The sequence below is a fragment of the Phoenix dactylifera genome, chromosome 11 (genome assembly GCF_009389715.1).
Source record: "Phoenix dactylifera cultivar Barhee BC4 chromosome 11, palm_55x_up_171113_PBpolish2nd_filt_p, whole genome shotgun sequence".
Lineage (NCBI taxonomy): Eukaryota > Viridiplantae > Streptophyta > Magnoliopsida > Arecales > Arecaceae > Phoenix > Phoenix dactylifera.
This window is the reverse complement of record NC_052402.1, coordinates 11,712,412-11,732,563: the sequence shown is the minus strand read 5'-3', so window position 1 is coordinate 11,732,563 and position 20,152 is coordinate 11,712,412. Positions and strand designations below refer to the sequence as shown.

Genomic DNA, 20,152 nt, shown 5'->3' with positions numbered 1-20,152 from the left:
ATGTTGTCAATGCTTTCTGCATTAGTGACTTGTGAGTTGGAAAATGACTACTCTGGCAAATGAGACTATCGATGTATAATGGGCTTAACTATCAGAAATAGAATTTTTGCCCTTGATCAGCAACAAGTATATATTGAATATTTATTTGAAAAAGATGTGCTCTTTAAAATAATTATTATGATGGCAGTTCCCAGACCAATGATTTACTATCCAAACCACAAATCGAGCAACTGGAATATTTTCCAAATATAGGTTGAAGACCAACAGTCTTGTGCAATTAAAAGGGAACATAGTAGTGCTTTTATTAACAACAACAAATCATGTCTCCACATATCTTCCCACAATATTCTCAGAAAACAAGGCATGTAACACATTGTTAGCATTGCATGTTAAATAGAGGATCTCCTAAGAACATATGTACACCATGATATACAAGAAAGTCAAATTTTTGCAAGCTTCATAAACAACAATCTTGTTACAACTATCTACAAAATATTTATACATCAGCTGAGGTCCAAATCATAAAACATTTTCATGTACAGAAAGCATTAAAAGATTCTTCTTAATGTGAAACCCATTGCAACATCACTTAAATCTCCATCTAATTATCAGGATAAAGAAAACAAGGATCCTATGCGCAAGTCACATTTTGCAAGCATCTTAAAGACTTACTGAATCATAGTTTCCAGATCATGGATGGCAAACCTTTCCTGAAGAATCTTAGTTTCTCCTTTCAGATTTACCAACCTTGTGGCCAACTCGGTAGCCCACTTAGCATATCCACCAAGCTTCGCAAACCAGACTTTTTGAAAATCATTGATCATCTTTGCAGCCACATGGCGCATTTCTGCCTCTTTCTTCATACTCTGCATTTCCAGCTCCCTTGTGCTAACAGCAGCACCACCAGTTCCGCATGCATCCTTGTAAAGAGGTTTGTCACCCTCTGGAAACCGTTTTCTATATTCAGCAAATGCACTGCGTGTCTTCTTCAAAGCCTTCCTATAATCATGAACTAAATGCCCAATGGCTCTGAGCTCATGGTCAAACTGGCAAGCCTCCAACTTCCTCTTCTTCATCTCCTCTTCTCGCTTCTTCTCCAATGACCAGATGATCTGGTCCTTCTGCTGCAGCATCTGATTCAAGTGCTGCAGCTCCAAATGGGCCTTCATGCATTCCTGCTTCTTCTTTAAATACATCATCTTAGCCTTAACCATCCAGTCCTGCACTTGATCCATGCAAGCATCAACGGGCGGTTGTGTGTGTTCACAGGACCTCCTACTCTGCATCCTTTTCTGCTGAACGATACAATCAAAAACACGAGCATCATCATCATAATTAACCTCGCCAGCTACCCCCATACAGTAATTCCAAAACAAGAAAACCGCACTCGGTCCATTGTCTAACATCACTTTCTTGTGTACAGGATCAGTCCTCATGGCTAAAAATTCTTCTCCTTTGTTCAAATTCTCACATTTCACACCCACATCGTCAACACCCACATCCTTCCTTTCCAAATCCAAAGGCTCCTCTTTGACACCATCCCCAGCATCCACATCCCTGCAGAGCCTCAAAGTCGACCTGAGACCACAATTCTCCAGACCCAACTCCGGTCCGGCATTGCCAGCACAATCTTCATCCTCAACCAGACCGACCTTAATCTCTTGCTCCAACTCCATGTCCATCTCTGGCTCGCCCTCTTCTTCGAACAGCTGGGGCCGCTGGCGCTTCATCAAACACTGCAGGTGCGAGGCGTAGTAGCACCGCCCGGCCCTCGGGGCATCCAATATCTCCCTCTCCACCATGGCCCACACCAACCCAGCCCAGTCCACCTTCTGCGGCCGCCCGTCCTTCACCAGCCGAGTCGCGGCGACCACCTCCGCTGGCAGAACGCAAGCATCATCGAGAAAGACAATCCAATTCATCATGAAATCCATGACGGTCGCAACGGCCGCCTTACCCGAGAAGAGCTCGGCGTTAAACTCCTCTTCTTTCTCTACAGGGAGGGAGAGGGGGAGGGCGAGGGCACGGGCGAAGGCGGCGCGGCCGAGCGCGACGCGGGCATTACGGACGAGGCTGCGGTGGGTGCGGGGATCGTAGTGGGCGATGAGGAGGGAGAGGAGGTCGGAGCGGATGGCGCGGTCGAGGGGGAGGCGGGCGAAGTCCCAGAGGCCGAGGGCGCGGAGGAGTGGCTCGTGGGGGGAGAGGGAGGCGAGGGGTTTGGCAGGGGAGAAGGGGACCGGGCGGAGGTCGCGGGCGAGGAAGGCGAGCTTTTCTTGGACGGAGGCGGGATCTTTCTTGCGCTTGGCGAGGGTTTTTTCTGGAGAATCGAGGAGGGGAATGTAAGGAGCGGAAGAGGAGGCCATGGGGTTGGGGTTGTATTTCTTCAGACCATGGGAGATGAAGGGTTTCTTCTGGTGGGTGGGGAGAATGGAAGAAGCCCGCTCTGTCGTCGCATTTTGAATTGCCTCGCCTTCGGAACGGGATGGGGAAAAAATATAAAAAAAGGGGCTCTTATGAGAACTCTCGACTTCGCGTCTCCACTTGACATCTGGGCCCTCGCCACTTGTTTTGTGGGCGGGTATGAAATTGGGTGTCGCGAAACTGGTGTTTCGATACCGCTCGAAAGAGGAACCAGACGGACCCTAGTGCGCTTCTTCCACGGCCGACCTCCATCCATCCAATACATCGGCATTATTAATTATAAATACAAATATTAAGTAATTGGGCTTGTTAAATATTAATCTTAAACAAAAATATTAACAAATCGAGTCCGTTAAAGTTTACCAAAGTTGTAGGAATTTTCTACTGCTTGTATTATAGAAAAGTAGAATACTCGTAATTTAACTACAAAACGAGAGTATATTGCACAAAAAAGCTCTAGCTATATTGGCATTCGGTCCATGCATGACCTATTGCTTCATATGCATGAGAAGTTGGCGTTCAAATTGCTATTTCAATTAGTAGACCAACTACAGGTCCGGCTCAGCTTATTTGTACAGCGAGTCCAATTATTGACTATCATATAGGATTGATAAAGATGATTGGCCTCAGATTGTTTTCTTGAATAATTATGTATTATTCGGTTGATAAAGTTGCTAGGACTGGCGGTTGGGGCCCAATAGGCCAGGCCTCTAAAGCTATTTTGGTCGACCCTGACCTAATCTAATATTGACCTGGCCCAATATTATCCATGGTATATGTTATGTTGCATATATAGTATATGTCTATAAAAGGTAACAATTGTATATGCTAAGACATATATTATAGGGCATTTTACATTTTCATCATGATTAGATTAAAATTATTGATTAATTACCAATTTACAAGGATTGCGAAGTCATAAATAGGATAAACTTTGGGATTTGAATTGTGATTAGATGAAGGTTACAAACTAAATACTGAATTATATGGATATTTTAGAGGGCATGCTGGATATATTTCCAAATCACCCACCCCAAAACCATATCCTAATCTGATTAAATCATGCAAAATAATATTATGATCCATAGATCAAAATACAAAACCGACTTAGGTGAGGCCAGTTGGGCTCAAGTCTAGTTTTTTATAATCAGGTTCGACTAGCAGACTCTGATTTGAAATAGGAAAGCTAAGGGCCTACAAAGTTCCAGCGAGTTGAGTAATCTTGACTTGGTCCTTACCCTATCTATTTATGTCTCTATCTAAAAAAATTATATTCTACACCATATGGCGGTGCACCATGCCAATCACACATCTTAGTTCCTATAGGTCTCATGCATCATGCATTCATCTCTGGTGCATCTTGTCTCGATTTGTTCCTGAGATGCATCAGTGTGCGTGTGGTATAATTTCTCCTGTCTAGGGCTTGGTCTCGCCTACAACATTAAAAAAAATTAATCACCCCAATAGACAACCAAGAAAGAGGCCACCCAGATACAAGGAAATGCTAGACAACTACCAGAGTCTAAGTCAATGCAAGTGGATGGCAATACAACTGGCAGAGTCTAACTAAATCAATGCAAGTGGATGGCTGGACACCTATACTGGAGTCAATGAAGAAGTATCATCCCTAGATTAGCCTCTCTCTCTCTCTCTCTCTCTCTCTCTCTTTCTTTGGCCCTGACCGTCTGGACCGTAAAAGTTTCATTCCCTAATTAGGCGCTGAAGAGAGGAGGATACCTCCTTATTGAAGGAACGTTTTCTCCTCTTTCTTCTCTAGTTTGAAGAGAAAACGTTTAAAATTTTACCCTATATGCATGTAGTTGTAAACTCGGCTCTCCCCCCACGTAGTCTACTGTGAAGAATATGCTTTCAACGCGACCACAAGACTCTCCAAACTATATTTTTTCATGGAAGATTGACATTCCCCATTGCATGGTCCGATTTCTTCCACGCAAGTTCTCCCATGTAAAGAGCTTATCATCGACATGAAGATGTGAATCTTGAAGAAACTACGTGCTCTAAGAGACCTAGGTAGGCTCTAAGGAACCTAGGTAGACAGACCAAGCAACCGGCCATCACTCAAAACAATTGTGAAAGCCTGATAAGTAAGAGTCTCCAAACCCCTTTCATGCCAACCTTTGACTTCTTATAAAAACTGCCTTGTGCTATTCATCAATATATTCTACCTCTTCCTTGAAGGTAAGATTGCTTTAATGCACAAAATATTTATGCGCCAATCGATAAAAACACAAAACATATTGAAAAAATATTGGCAAGTAAAGCCTATGGGTCCGTATGCTACAGCGTATCATGCAGTCGGTATACCTTTAGAAAACAAAGCAGTTTAACTTTTTTGTCCTTCCAGAATTGAATTCTTGAATCCCAAGTGAGCATTTAAGTATACTAACAATATTTCTTTAATCCAGATAAATGCATCGGCAACCGATCGAGAAAAGAGCTCCTAGGTACATGTTAAATTTAGAATGAAAAATTGTAATAAGCTATAAACATATGCAGAGCAATCCCCTTCATTATAAAGTCGAGCAATTTTTTCCGATATGTCACATTACTTATTACTAAACAGAAACAAGCTATCACTCGTAATCAAACCGAACTTAGATATAAAACTGAATCCTTTCAGCACTCAACTCCATATTCAAACATCACTCTGGAAAAATCTCTCTGCCAAACATAAGATTTCAACTCATCAACAAAAGTAACCTGAAACATATCCTGCAGAGGTTGAAGTACCCAATGCTCTGCTGATCGACATATCATGGTGGCCTCGGTACGTAGCAAACAATGACTAGAACATGCATGTGGAACTTCTAGATTAATACTTTGAATAATTTAAAAATGCACATTTATATAAAGGAAGAACCAGTCATATTATGGCGATATATAACAGAAGGACATCAGCGTGGGTAACCACTTGCTCATTATTTCTTCAATCATATTTGCTGAAGAGCCGGAATAGTCAAGGCCTCACCTCAACAAAGTAAAAACGCCAGAACCTGCAACAGATTAAACCATGCGAAATCATCAAAGAAAAGTCTCCAAGGTGGCGTGTCCCCTCCTCTACCAAACCCTTTGAAACTTCCACTGTCCTTCTCATGGTCCCACGTTCACCTACCAACCAGTAGAACCATGTGACAAGTTCCATCTCTTTAAGACAGAATGCGAGGAGTAAAAGGAGAAAGAAAAACAAAGAAAGCCCTTTTAATATCTCAAGAGAAGTTGATCCAATGCTAACAAAATATGTGTTCTATTCCTTTCTCCATAAACAATTTAGTGTTTATGCTTTCATGTATATTTATCCACATAAATCTTTTCCAAAAGGGAAAAAAGAAAGAAAGAAAGAAAAAACGAGAAGCAATTAAAGTGAAAGGGAAAAAAGGAATTTAAGAAACATTATACGAAAAATTGTACTACTGCCTCTCCAAATCTTCAATTCCATCCCCTGTAGTTCTCCTTTCTGCGGACCTCAGCATGTACATCCTCCGAAACGATGCGCTAAACCGCGATGACATCGAGCCGCTCTCCTTGAGGTCTCCTAGCTTCCTTCGACCCTGATGTGCTCTCGGAACCACCACCACCACCCGATAACTCTAACGTCCCCGGTTGTGAGGCTGATGACTCGCCAATCTCCACCGTGACCGCCGGCGGTGCTGGCTCCACCGTGACCGCCGTCGGTGCTGGCTCCACCACGGCCCGGCAAACGGGACATGTAGAAGTAAAACTCAACCACATGTCGATGCAGGTGACATGGAAGACATGCCTGCAGCTTGGCAGCAGCCGGACTCTCTCGCCTTCTTCTATCACAATCAAGCAAATTATGCACTCAGCATCGCTCCCGTCGTTTTCGCCATTGATAGTTCTTCGGTAAGGAACCGTCGGTAGTGCAGCGATGGCCGAGGGATCGAGGCCGGGCTTCGGAGCAGTGGCGGGCCCGACACGGAAAAGGCTGACAATAGAGGTGCGCGGGGCGGGGAGGCGGCGGCGGTGGCCGAGGACGTACCAACCGCAGAAGTGGAGGAAGACGACGAGGGCGGCGACGAAGACGAGGCAGAGGAGGACCGTGGTCAGAAACTGGGTCTTGAAGTCGTATCTCGATTGGGTTTCTTCGGCGTCGAAGAATCCAGCCGGTGGGACGTTGGACATGGTGGATGTATGTGCGTGTAAATTGTAAAACCCTTCTTCCTTTCTCCTCCCTTATTTCTTATCTTAACAAAGAAGTGGGGAGGAGTTTGTTTAAAAAAAAACTTGGTAACGAAATTTCTGTTACTTATCCTGTTGTTATCGTTGGCTAAAGTTTATTTCGAGAGATAATTGGCTAAAGTGCATTAAAACAAGTTTAAGAATAAGAGGTCGATAGTGTTCAGATGTTTATGTCAGCCACGAGATGATGATCGAACGGTGGCAGTTGGTGAGATATCTAATTTTGGATAGGTTTGAAGATGTTTAAGGAATGAAGAGATAATGCAATGTCCATATTTACCTTAAAATATATGATTTCAACTTTTTCAATATTAAAATAATGACCATTATACTATTTGTTAGCCATTATAATCAAAAATAACTAATTACAAACAAAGTGTTATTTTCCAAACCGATGCTCACCCAGTTGAAATTTATTATCTTTAGGTTGCCAATCATGGTGCAGTATTCCAAATTTAAAAATAAAATTTATAACATAATGGCCATTTTTTTGCATTATAATCGGTCACTTTAATACAAAATAATTTGTTATACTTTTATTATTTTCTCATTATTATAAATATAATGTAATGTAGGGATCCAAAATTGTTAAAATAGTTATAATTTTACACCTTGATGTGAACAATATATATAGAGAAAGCGAAAGAGCACTAGCGGTAGACATGAGTTGATACATACATACATACGCACATACATATATATACACACACACAGAGTACGTATATATATCATTCCATGGTAAAACCATAAGTTTGGAAATAAGAAATAAAAATGCATGTCATATGAGTTTTTGTTTACATCATAGCACAATTTATTAAGTAGATATTACATTACAGAGCAGAGCGGTACTTCTGTTTGACAGTTTGACTAAGATCTAGTTTCGTATCCATGAGCCAATGATAGACCAATAGATGGCAAGGATGCAGTTACAAGTGAGGAAGATAGAGTCCGCCTGGAGCCATTGGTTGGTTACAGACGCTGCTGTGGCGATGGGTTGTATCTAACTATCAATTGACAGTTGGATTAGCTTCGATAACAATCAATTGACGGTTGAGTTGGAAGAGGAGCTGGCATATTTTATGTAGACTTCAAATAAATTCTGGAGTTGGAATATATGAAGGGTAATAAAATAAAATAAATTTGAAAAGGATTTGTGTGGTTGGTGACTCTTTCAAAAATAAAATAAAACAAATGGGCTGGATTCATTTTACAAGAATATTGGAAGGTCTGGATCATTTCTGAACAATACTTATCATTTAAATTATTGAGTTTTTTAAGATATATCTTTTAAAGTATACAAAATTATATAAATATTCTAGTAAAATTATTATTTACATATATACCCTCATAAATTACTTATTTTATATTTATATTTTTTAAATATATATCCATATAAATAAATTTAAATTTAAAATGACTGAAATATTTTTATAGTAACTTTAAAATAACTATACAAACAAAATTTTTTTTAAAAATACAAGTGTAAAGAGCAATTTTGTAAAAATATTTATATAACTATATATATATTTAGAAAAAAAAAATATATTTAAAAAAATAAATTATTTAAGTTTTTGATGAGATAGAAATTAAAGAAATTCTTGTGCCGGAGAAGGACGCGAAGGTGCTCCTCTCCTCCCAAAAACGATAAAAATGCCTCTCTACTTGCGCCAACACATTATTTATTTTTATCGGCTTGTTAGAGGCTGACATGTGGCTGAATGACGGTGGGCCCGCACCTCAAAACCACGTGGCATTGGGGGGAATCGGAGGAGACGGAGAGCATGGAGTTTTTTTTGATGGAGCCCACTTTTTTTTTTTTTTTACTCCGCTCTCCACAGAGGATCCGAACTCTTCCTTCAATGGAGAACCAAGCCAGGGCCTTCCTAATAGGGAATCTAGAGTTTTTACGTCCAAATAGAGCTTTGGAAATGTCTGGACTCTTGTGGCATGATCCTTCTTTCATGAATTCATAAAGTTTGAATCTTTGATGGCTTTGTCCTCGTACAAAAGATGTCTTCGATTCAGTTGGGTTTGAATAACGAGCGATCGGGTGATGTTGTATGGCGCCTCTTAAACACACAATCTTTTCAAAGAGAAGCCACTGGAATTTGCTCTCAAATCCTCTTCATTCCTCTGTGATTTGCCCCCTGGTATCATGATTCCCAATACATAGCCATAGCAATAATTTGAATTAGCCTGGAGAATTTAGTTCATTTAGTGCCTGAATACCGAGCAAAGTGTGAAAACATATTGCAGTCAAATGACTATATTATGGTTATTCTGCCTTTTTAGTTCGGTGGAGGTGCTTGACTAGGGTCTGCCTGGATGGAAAGCTTGTTTTTCTTCAAAATATCTTTATATGTATGTATGTATGTATGTATATATAAACTTCTACTTTTGCTTTTCCTTTCCACGGATTTTCTTGTAACCAAAGATGAGGAAAATCTTATGGGTGAAATTATTATATATGCACCAATGTAATGCCTAAGGAGGCTTAGTTGACTTGCGATGCCTACTGATGCTGCAATGAAACTTGCCATTCCCTTTGTCTCTACTTCTTGGACCAATTTGAGGAAGGAGGATCTCGTACAAAGAGCACCATCGGGGCATTTTTAGCGCAATTATGGGAATGATTCATGCATCACATTCCCAAGATATGAGATGACCCAAGATATGTCACAATTATGTAATTTATGTATCACATTCCCACTATTACAATCTTCAACTCTTTAGAGGCAGACAACACATACACATAATAGTAATCTCCTCACACTCAAATGTCATAATCTATTGATTCTGCTAGACATCATAATGTGGACATCAAGCTTCTTGACTGTCAGCAATGGTGGCTGTTCATTCTTGTCTCATATCGGATGAGTTGCAATCATGTGCAAGGGTCCTTTCACATATCATTTTGTTGTTTCATTATTTATGCTCTTTCCTGTTTATTATTGGCCATTTCAATTGAAACTCTACTACTTCACTTTTTATGTCATCATATTTCTCTTTTTTCTTTTTTTCCCTATAATTTGTAAATGAAGGCAATAAGTACCATAGTTTACTGACTTATATCTATGTAAATCCATCCATCCATCCATCTATCTATCCATAGTGAGAGAGATTATAAAAAGCATTTGTCCTACATAAATCGCATTATAGTTGTGTGTGCTGACATTTGTTTACTTGCAATCTGTGTTTCATTCCGCATGTCAACCAACTTTTCTTTACTCGCATCAAAATAACAACATCGCTTCCTTTTAGTTTAGTTTATAAAACCAAAGCTCAAAAGCTCAGAAGGAATGGAAATGCCAAAACATTTCGGACCTAAATCGCCCCCAATTCTTTCTAGATCTGGATGATGCAATACCGTTAGGGTTTATATTTGGGTCGGTAATGACCAAAGGAATTTCATCGCCGCTTGATTTAGTACTTGGATGTTTCCTCCTGATTTGTTCACGAGTACCATAGGGGAGTTTAAGAAAATATGGAGGAACTTTTTCATAAATAATGGATGCAACTTTCATGAGGATATGGTAGAGGAAGAAGCAGCAACATGGAATGATCGTTCCATTGCATATGCATTGTATCATAGTTCTCTCAATGAAATAGATGATACCTTAATTAAGCAAGCTCAAAAGTATCATGGGTCTAAGTTCTATTCTTGTGAGAAACCGTGCGGGTTTGTGTTTAGTCCTACATCAATTATTCGCTGGATAGATATTAAGTACTTATACGGAATCAAGAAACTCAAATAATCTATTTCGCCTAGCCATCTTGAGTGAGGTCCTGGGTTGTTACAATTATATGCAGTGACGATTTAATTTTAGTTTGAAGCAGGGACAGTTTTTCAATGATTTTAGGGAAAGCGGACAGAATGGAGCTGGATGGAATGGATTCTCGCTTGTCCGCGGAAAGGGTATCTTCCTTCTTACTCCATGAGCTATATGAAAGCCTAGACTGAGGCAGCAAGCAAGGTATGCTGCAGGGAGAAAAGAAAAGGGCGTGGGGGTGGGGGAATTTAGGGACTAAAAAAACTCATATGCTCATCATAGCTCTCCCCATTCAGCTAAATATGCATGCTCTACGAGAAGAACTCCAGAAAAAAATCACTTAAGCTAACAGATGAGAAAATGGTAAGCCAGGAGCCAAATTCTAAGCCACTAAACCACTCTGCTAACAGAAACAGTATTCCAAGATGATGGCAGAACAGTAGCTGCCCCGCTGACAATTAAATACCATGGTGGATGTTATGGCCAATATTCGGATTGTTTCTGGGAAAATTTTACTGAAGTTACTGTGAAGACCCGAACTGAAGTCGGCAAGGAGTGCCGACTTCAGTTGGGTCATCGTGGTTTGCCCACGAAGACCACGCCGGCCGAACGGCCAGCGAGATCTCCGCAAGCCCCCCCTCTTCCCTCTCCCTCTCTATCCCTCTCTCCCTCTCTCTCTCTCGCGCCCTTTCTCTCCTCTGAGAGCCTCGTCCGAGCCCATCCCTCTTCCCATCCCTCTAAAAAAAAAAAAAAATTTGAGTTTTCCCCTCATCTTCTTCCCTTTTCTTGAGAGGTTTGCCGGAGCCGCCGCCGCCGCCGGAGCCGCCAACGTCGCCGGGGATCCGCCCGTCGACGACCGGAGGTGAGAAAGACAGTCCATTCATTATTTTTATGGATCTAAGGGGGAGAGAAATGAGGGATGGCAACCGGTTTTCATCCCCTGTTTTGGAAATGTTTTTTTTGATGGGATTCGGCCGGCCGACGGTGGCCGGCCGGGGTCAATCCGGCCGAAACGGGTTCGGCCGGAGGTGGGCGAACAAGGGGCCGGGCTTCCCAGCCCCGGTCCCTCTCTTTCCTCCATTTTCTTCCTCTCTCTCTCCTTCTTCTCTTCTTCTTCCCGTTCGGTGCCGCCTGTGAAGGTGGGGTAGCCGACGGCGGCTGGCCGAGCGCCGCCGTCGAGGGCCACAGTCGGCCGCCGAGGGCCGACCGGAGCCACCAGCCACCCCCCTCTTCCCTTCTTTCTTCTTCTTCTTCTCCTTCTTCTTCTTCTTCTTCTTCTTCTTCCCGTCCGGCACCGCTTGTGACAGTGGGTAGTCGACGGCGGCTGGCCGAGCGCCGCCGCCGAGGACCACGGTCGACCGCCGAGGGCCGACCAGAACCACCAGGCACACCCCCCCCTCTTCTTCTTCTTCTTTTTTTTCTTCTTCTTCTTTCTTCTTTCTTCTTCCTGGGTGTATACCTTGCTTTGATTTCCGTTGCCTGTTTGGGTCTCAAACCAGACACAAACAGACCCTGATCCGATTGAACCATGGGATTTAGCCTGAACTTGAGTTGGGTAGTGTGGATCAGACCGTGAACCGGTTCCACCCATTTCTTGAATTGGGTTGGGTCTGAGTTTAAGTGAATGGGTTTTGTTATGGTCTGATCAGATCTGGTCTGGGTTGGGTTGGGGGTCTGTGTTGGGCTGAGTCGGACCAAATTGGAACTGTGGGCTGGTTTGGGTTGGGCCCGAAATCTGATCCGGACCTGTTATCCGGTTTGGTTCAATTGGGCCTAATCTGTTTGGGCCACAATTGACTTGGGTTTAAAGGATCCTGATTTTAGGGTCTATGTTTGATCTTAGGGGCCCATTCTTAGATCCATGAACTTAGAAATTTAAGGGATTGGGAATAGTTTAAATTATGTTTCTTAGTTAATTAAATAATTAATGTTTGTGTTTTAATTAGGGGTTCGTGATATCAGTGGCAGGGATTTTTAAGCGAACCCAGGTAGGTAACCTTGCTTAAAGTATGATTCACATGTACTATGCATATGTGTGATTATTTCCAGCATATTGATATGTTTTATATTCTTGGCAGTATTATCATTTAGAAGCATGTTTTTGACTGTAAATCGATCATCTGAAAATCTATTATGCATATATATTGGTTTTGAAAACTTATGTTTATATTAAGTTTGATTGTTGGAATTTGTGGATGTGATTTTGGAGACCGCGTGACTATTGTCTAGGATTCCCGCCAATGGGGTGGAAACGTTGGCCCTGTCGACTTGTATGAGGAGCTAGTTCCGGCACTATGGGGTGTTTTGGCTCTGCGGAGCATGCTCTGAGGAGCAGAGATTGGGGCACCCTGGGGTGCAGCACTGCGGTGCAGGGCTCCATTTGGAGCAGAGTGTTGACACTTCGGTGTGACCATGCCACTGGGTGATGTGGCCGTAGTCATGCGGTAGATATGTGGATTATGTTATGCGTGATATGATAGACTAAGATGGTATATATATATATATTACTTGAGTATCGGATTGGTTTGCGGATCATCATATTTATTTGTGCACATGACCTGTAGTTATATTGCATATATTTTAATACATGTTATCGTGACTTTATGCATGTTGTTACCTACTGAGCTGTTGTAGATCATACCTGTTTTTGACATAATTGCAGGAGATGATTGATAGGGGATTCGGAAGGAGAGGACTTATGACATTGGACATAGATAGATTTAGATTCATTTTGTCATAAGTAATTGATCTTGTAAATAAATGTTACCAACTTTATTTGAGACATTTGAAATTGAATTATTGATTTGATTATCATAAATGATAGATTTTTAGTATTGATATTGTGATCTGATGTTGTAACTTGAGTGTCTGATTATTCAGCCTTGCACGCCCGTGCGGTCCGCCGTGCGGGTGTGCGGCGTCTGGCGCGTCCCGGGCCTAAGTTCGGGTTCGGGGCGTGACAGATTTATTGGTATCAGAGCCGAGGACGGCTCTTGTCCGATGGTGGGAAGGGTGTGAGGCCCAATAGTCTCATATCGGAAAGACTCGTTCTAGAGCCTGAGCATATGAGGCGGGTGTCTCCTATTCCTGCAGACGCGTTTTGGGTGGAAAACAAAACCGGGGAGGGGTGAAGGACGCTTGCGTGAAGCCCCAGAACCGGACAATATCTGGCAGGAGAGCTCCGTGTTCCCCCCTCATGTGGCCCCCACGTGGGCACTAGGTGCCTCACGTGCCTCGCAGAGGCGGGGGCGTGACAGTTACTGTGCAAAAAGTGTAGCGTTCCATGTTTTCAGGTCGTATCTTTAAGGTGGTTGCTTTGCCATTTGGTATATAGAACAAAGAGGTGATCGGCTATTTATTATTTCAAGAATATAATCTAACAAAAGTATATGTGTACATGCTTTCATTTTTGATGCAATATGCACATGCTTTCTTGCGGAGTAGTTTCTGAAGTTGGCTGGACTGGCTGGACTTTTGTTGCTGTTGCCATGTTTTCAGAATAATATCAGCTGCAGGTCTGGTTGATGGGGATGGCTCATGCAGATTGTTGGGCTTGGCTAGTGTGGATCAAATAGTAGTTTGTGTCCATTTGTGATCACCGATAATCCACAACTTGATCTTGTAGGGTCTCTACGGACTGAAGCTTTCTGCAATGATCTGGAGTCATGTCAGCTTATGGAATTTCAAAAGACTTTCAGTTCTTTGACTCTGCTCAACAACAGGTTTGGATGGATGCATAATGTTATTCAGGATCGGAAGATTGGAATTGGAATTTTAAAAGACTTTCAGTTCTTTCACTCTGCTCAACAACAGGTTTGGATGAATGCATAATACTATTCAGGATCGGAAGATTTGAATTCATTTGATATAGGCATTGATTTACTCTCTCTGCAGCCATTTTTACTGATTTACTCCATCTTGTTTATGTTCATGAATTACCACAGCAGCTCCTCCCTCCTCTTTCTCAAGGTCTATCTTCCTTAGTTGCTCGATGTTTCTGTTTGGTTGGGATCCACATTTAAGTTTCTTCCTATCTGATCGGGCATGATGCTGTCTTCTCGATTTAGAATTAGTCAGTGCTACAAAATCTCCTCTAGCTCAGAGATGTTGTCCTCGGCTGCATGTAACTGCACTGATACAAGTCTGGTCTCTGCAAGTGCCTCTTTTTCCTTCTTTTTTTTCTTGCTGCTGCTGCTGTTTTGGTTTTCATCTCCAAAAGAAACAGTCCGAATGCTGCAACCTCGCCTACGGCTAAGAAGACAGTAGCTTGCGATAGCAAAGGAAGTGACAGCATTCATCGGAGTGCATTGTTGAACGAAATTGAAATTTCTGCAATTTTAGCTTCATGCAACTACAATAACCGAGCATCTTCATCTACTGGCAAGCACAAATGCCAGATGTGGATGAAACATCCCTAGACAAGATAGCCTACACTGGATCTTAACATTGCAACATCCATTAAATATTGATGAGTGCACATGAAGATTTTGAAAAGGCCTTCAGAGGCCTCAGTCAGCTCCAATTTCCTCGAACATTCTTTAGTTACAGTAGACAAGTAGAATGAATTCTATCCAGTGCCATCCGAGAACTTTTCTCAAATCACAAATACAGCTTTTGCTGGCAAATCCTCTAGCTTTTAAGCATAAGCAATATCTTTCACTAAAGACTTTCTGCTGTTTCACAGATGCAATACAAAATCTGCAAGTGTTGGCCTCAAAAGGTGGATCCTTCTATTTAACATTATGGATAAGATGTTTACACAATCGCAGAGCATGTGAGCTTTTTTCTTCTTCTTAATCCTGAGGAATATGCACTTGAGTTTGATAGTCGCATGTGGAATATGAAAAAGAGAGAAAAATAGTATATTAATCAATGATGTGATGCTTATTCCCAGTACATGAGAGCCCCACCAATATTCCAAGCGGCACGCCAAAGAGCAGGATACCAAGAAAGAGCAGGATGGTACGGGCAACAAGTGGCAGTAGAAGCGTAAAAAAGAAAGAAAAATCATCGAGGCATCAAATACAAATCATCTATCATCTGTTAACTGTCCCATCCTCAAAGGAGCTCTTTGGTAAAAGAAAGGCGAGAGCACGCCTTTAGTTTTTCTTCTCCCTTCCGCTGTGCAAACAGGATGCTGGCCTGTGACTTATAAAAATAGCAAGTTGCCGGCAAGCCTGGCACTGATACCTTTCAGTGTTGAAGGACAAGGGCCTATCCTCAGCATCTTCAAATGAGATAAGACATGGGCAATCATGAAGTTCATATTTTATTCATCATTTTTGGTTGTCTGAGGAAGCTGAAGTGTCAACAAAAAAAAAAGTGCCATGGCTGCTGCTTTTTTTACACAAACAAAATTAATATGTGGCAAAGGTATTGGGAAAGAGACCATTTATGGCCAATTATAGAGAAGCCAAAACCTCTCAGCTCCTACCTCTCCTTATCGGCATGAGGAGTGAAAACAACCCATGGCTTCTTGTCAAAATCTACACTAGTTTCTTTGATTCTCTTGAATTCTCTTTTCTTTGACAAATTTCAAAGAAACCATTTTCCAGAGCATTCCCAGGTGACCAGAGACCAGGATCTTCACCTTAGCCGCCATAAGAGTAAACCTTCATCATTAACAAACAAACAGATTGAGCAAATGCTCAACAACTAATACAATGCAATAACAACCACTTGGTCTAACCATGGCCAACCAAGGAAGGCTCTCAGAGCCCATTAACATAAGAGCAAGGAAAATAGAATGAACTGAGACCAACCCAGCGCATGAAAACCTGGTTCCTAGATATCAGCAGAGAATCTCTCTCTCTCTCTCTCTCTTATCGACTACATGAACCAAGCAATCCTAAGCTACGAGTAAAAAGTGGCAAGTTAATTAAGAAAACGGCATCTGATTAAACTTGAGAAAGATTAATGGGAGAAGCCCATGGCAGACTAATGTGAACTTTCTGGTGACTGGTGAGGAAGGATGGTGGGCTGTCCATTCGGTCTCTCTCTCTCTCTCTCTTCTTCCTTTCTATCAATGATTGGAAGCAGAGGAATCAGATGGCGGCTTACTGGAGATGCCGCCGTGCTCCTCCTCACCCTGTATCCACGCTGGGATGTGGAACCCCGAGAAGCCACCACCATCGCTGAATATGAATCCCGTGGCTGTAACTGATGGCCACGACGAATGGATTCCTGCCGGGTGGATCTGATGACCAGCCGCGGCAGCAATCGGATCCATCCAAGAACGAACCGGTGGCGAGTTACTGGACTGAAGGGTTCCCCTCTGAGAAAAAAGCTGGCTTAGGCTGAGCGCCGGGTGCAGTGGCACCGCCTGCGGTGGTGGCATGTTGGACCCATAAGCTCCATCACCTCCGCCGCCGCCTCCGTCGCCAGTCTGCGCCACATTCCACGCAACAACCCTCTGGTTTTGCTCGGGCCAGCTGGCGGAGGCGGAGCCGAAGGCTAAATTGCCAGAGAGGAAGTTCTGCTGGGAGGAAGCAGCAGGTGTTTGATTCTGGTGAAACATGGGATCTTGCAAGGATTGAAGGGAGAGGCGGAGATCTTGAGCTTGGTTACTGCTGCGAGATACGAGGTCCGGCGGGTAATTCTGGTAAGAGGATGAAGCAGTTGTTGTAGCCATAGGAAAGAAGGTCTTGATGGTATCCGCAATGGAGTCGGAATTCAACGGAGGGAGGAAAGTAGCACCGCTGTAGGCGCCTTGGTCAGCAGCTGGCTCGGTGGGCACAGGCTGTTCATGGAGGTCATGTTGATTGGAAGGTGGAGAAGGATTGGAGGATGAGGTAGTGGTGGGCGGATGCCAGCGGGGGAGCTCAGCGAGCTCATCAATGGAAGGCTTGGCGTGCTCGAGGAGCCAGTCGACGGCCTTGCTGGGACGGTCGTAGCCAAGGCGGTCCTGGACATCGTAGAACTGGATAGCGGTGTGGGCCGAGAGGCGGACACGGCGGTCCCGCAGGCCCTTGGCGGTGCACACCTTGCTGTGCCGGTCCTTGCGCCCGGTCGACCGCACAATGTGGCCCCCCGAGACCTCCACGACCTCACCGGCGGCCCCCCTCAAACCCCCCAGCCTAGAATTATGGGGCAGCGGCCGCTGCTGCTGCCGCTGTTGGTGGTGGTGGAGGAGGAGGAGCTGCTGCTGCTGCTGCTGGTGGCTGCTCTCTTCCATCCTCTCCGAGAGACGAGCATGCTCTGAAGAAGAAGCCGTGGTGGCCGAAGAGTTTTATTGGTGGCTGCTGCTGATGGAACCAATCGGTCCTCTTTCTTCCTCTTCTCCTCTTTCTCTTCCTCTTTTAAGTTTCAGCGGAAAGGCAGGCCGCCTCCTCTTAAATTTTCACTTCAGTGGCGTGAGTCCTTCTGGTATCTGGACTCTACTTTATTTCTTTCTCTTCCAGCTCTCTCCTTTAAACTGCTCCTTCCAACTCCTCTTGGACTTGTTGCTATGCTAAAATCTGGTTACAGTGCACCTCTTGGCTTCTCTACCAAAGGGTTTGGACAAACAACACCCCGGATTCCATCACCAACAGCACTTGCTCGCTCATGTCCCAACAACAACAGTTGCAAAGGGGCACTTCAAAGACGCTAACGAATAGAAAGCAAGCAAATAAACAACAACAGGAGGAAGTGATACAACTCTATTCCCTCTTCTTCTCCTTCTTTTTCTCAAATCTTGTCACTTTAATTTCAAAGTCCTTGCCCTTCGTAAAGAGGACGCTAGCATACTGAGAAGATCCAGGTCATCCTTTTATTGAGCAGCAGCAGCAGCAAAACCTTCGCATTTTAGCACCAAATGGAGAAGGACAAGCGTGAAAGAAGAGGTGGGAAGCGAGTAGTATAAAGTATCAGCCGAGTGTTTCAGTGTTAACTGTGAAGAAGAGAGAGAGAGAGAGAGAGAGTACGGACTGGACCTATAGGAGGAGGTTGGATGATTCCACTGGAGGAGAGGGTGGCGCGCAGACAGACAAGCGTCAGAGAGTAAAGATTATGGTGAGCTCAGCCTTCCAAAACCCCTTCTCTCCCAAAGTAAATCCCACCACCAAAATAATAGAGCTCTCAGCTCTGCCCTAGTTTGTTGGCAGACAAAAGAAATGAAACACAAACCTCTCTCTCTCTCTCTCTCTCTCTCTCTCTCTCTCTCTCTCTCTCCGTGTGTGTGTGTATTGTGTGGAGTCTGGACAACGGCCCTTTCCAGCTTTTGGTTTTCTTACCTTTATTGCGGCTTTGGCAAAAGAAACATCACCTTTCCTACCCCTGCTGATGCCAAACTACCACCACCCTCGTATTACCCTCCTCCCTCTAGATATATACTGCTGCAGTGGTGTCCATATAATGTCATCCTCTATAATTCTAAGCTACCATCTCTTTTTTTGGGGGAGTTCATTAATCATTAGTATGTTAACAGATAGGATATCCTGGAAATAAGAGGAATAAATTCAGCTCGACTATCACATATATATACATGCCTTTGTTTTCTTCAGAAAAAAAAGGATCAAAACTACGAGTATGACAGCTATATATCTGGTGTATACTTTCTTATGGGTGCCCACAAAAGCAGACCATGGCATGTGACATGTAAAGAAAGGATGGCTGGAATTATATCATGAGCAATAATATAGGAACTCGCTGGGTGGTCGGCACCAAGCCAGTAGAGAAATACAGGATCCACATGGGGGGTTGGCAGAAGACGCCGCCCATGTTAAGAGTGTCACTGTTGCACTGGCAACCCAGCCTCAACCCCGATGTCAGTGAAAATTTTACTTCCGAGACATACATATGATAGCTTTTCAATTTCAGTGTATTAAATGATGACCCCATCGTCATGCAAATAAATGTTTAATATATGTGTGTATATGTACGTACGTATATATGTATATGTATTCTATATATCTACGTACAAGCTTATCCTAGATATATTTTCTATTGTAGCTCTGCTAAAACCTGGGACATTGGCCTGACATATTGGTAGTTGCACAGCTAAGCTAGTTGGATGCTGAAGATTTTTACTTGGAATCGATGGAACATTGTCATACCAGCAAAGTGACGTGGTCCCTCCTGTGGAGGAGTTGAATGCTTGCCTGGGTTGTTTTAGCCCTCCGTCCGAGGTTCAAAGCGTGTGTGCAGTTCCAAATACACCTAGTTTAAGTAATGTTTGCTCGACCAAATCCTAAGTTTTGTGCTGGATTGGAATCCATTAAAAAAAACTCAGGCAGCAGGCCAGCCTCTGCAGGCATGGAACTTTTTCTGGAAGAGTATGGGCTCTGTATCATGCCTTTGCTGGGATGATGCAGGTGTCCTATATTCAGATTTACTCATGTGCAAGACATGGCTACCTACCATATGCTTTTGTGTGGATGCCGCCTGCTGAAAGAGAGCATGAAAAGCAAACATGAAATCAAACTTCTGAGCAACAGATAAAGCCCATCCAAATACCAAGGAGATCACCAAATTTAGTGAAGACAAGATTCAAATCTAGGTCTCTTGTATCGACACCAAGAGACTTTAACAACTTGGCAAAGTACCCCTCATATTTCGATTTTGCTTCTAAGTCAAGTTTTTTTTTTTTTTTAATGTTAAAAATGTCATGATCAGCTCGGCATTTTCAAAGCAGCATATGTGATGCATACGAGCAAGATAAGAGAAAAGTATAACATGGCTGCGATTAGCACACCTAGCTCCTTTTTAATTAATCTCACATCCTTGTAATTATTTCTTTAGAGCTCAACCAGCAAACGAGGAAG

At 43.1% G+C, this 20,152-nt stretch overlaps 3 protein-coding genes across 3 annotated transcripts; all 3 read right to left on the bottom strand.

The window, feature by feature from the left end:
- Positions 1-435: 435 nt before the first annotated feature.
- Positions 436-2,409, bottom strand: LOC103709528. Its single transcript, XM_008794939.3, has one exon. The coding sequence runs from the start codon at positions 2,361-2,363 to the stop codon at positions 669-671; it is 1,695 nt and encodes a 564-aa protein (XP_008793161.2). The 5' UTR covers positions 2,364-2,409; the 3' UTR covers positions 436-668.
- Positions 2,410-5,698: 3,289 nt separating this feature from the next.
- LOC103709527 (RING-H2 finger protein ATL39-like) lies at positions 5,699-6,590 on the bottom strand. Its single transcript, XM_008794938.2, has one exon. It carries the CDS (start codon positions 6,580-6,582, stop codon positions 5,935-5,937), a length of 648 nt encoding a protein of 215 aa, XP_008793160.2. The 5' UTR covers positions 6,583-6,590; the 3' UTR covers positions 5,699-5,934.
- Positions 6,591-15,661: 9,071 nt separating this feature from the next.
- Positions 15,662-18,716, bottom strand: LOC103709526 (transcription factor PCF5-like). Its single transcript, XM_039131610.1, has 2 exons — positions 18,323-18,716; positions 15,662-18,185 (listed from the first exon to the last, which is right to left on the bottom strand). Exon 2 carries the CDS (start codon positions 17,581-17,583, stop codon positions 16,432-16,434), a length of 1,152 nt encoding a protein of 383 aa, XP_038987538.1. The 5' UTR covers positions 17,584-18,185; positions 18,323-18,716; the 3' UTR covers positions 15,662-16,431.
- Positions 18,717-20,152: the final 1,436 nt, after the last annotated feature.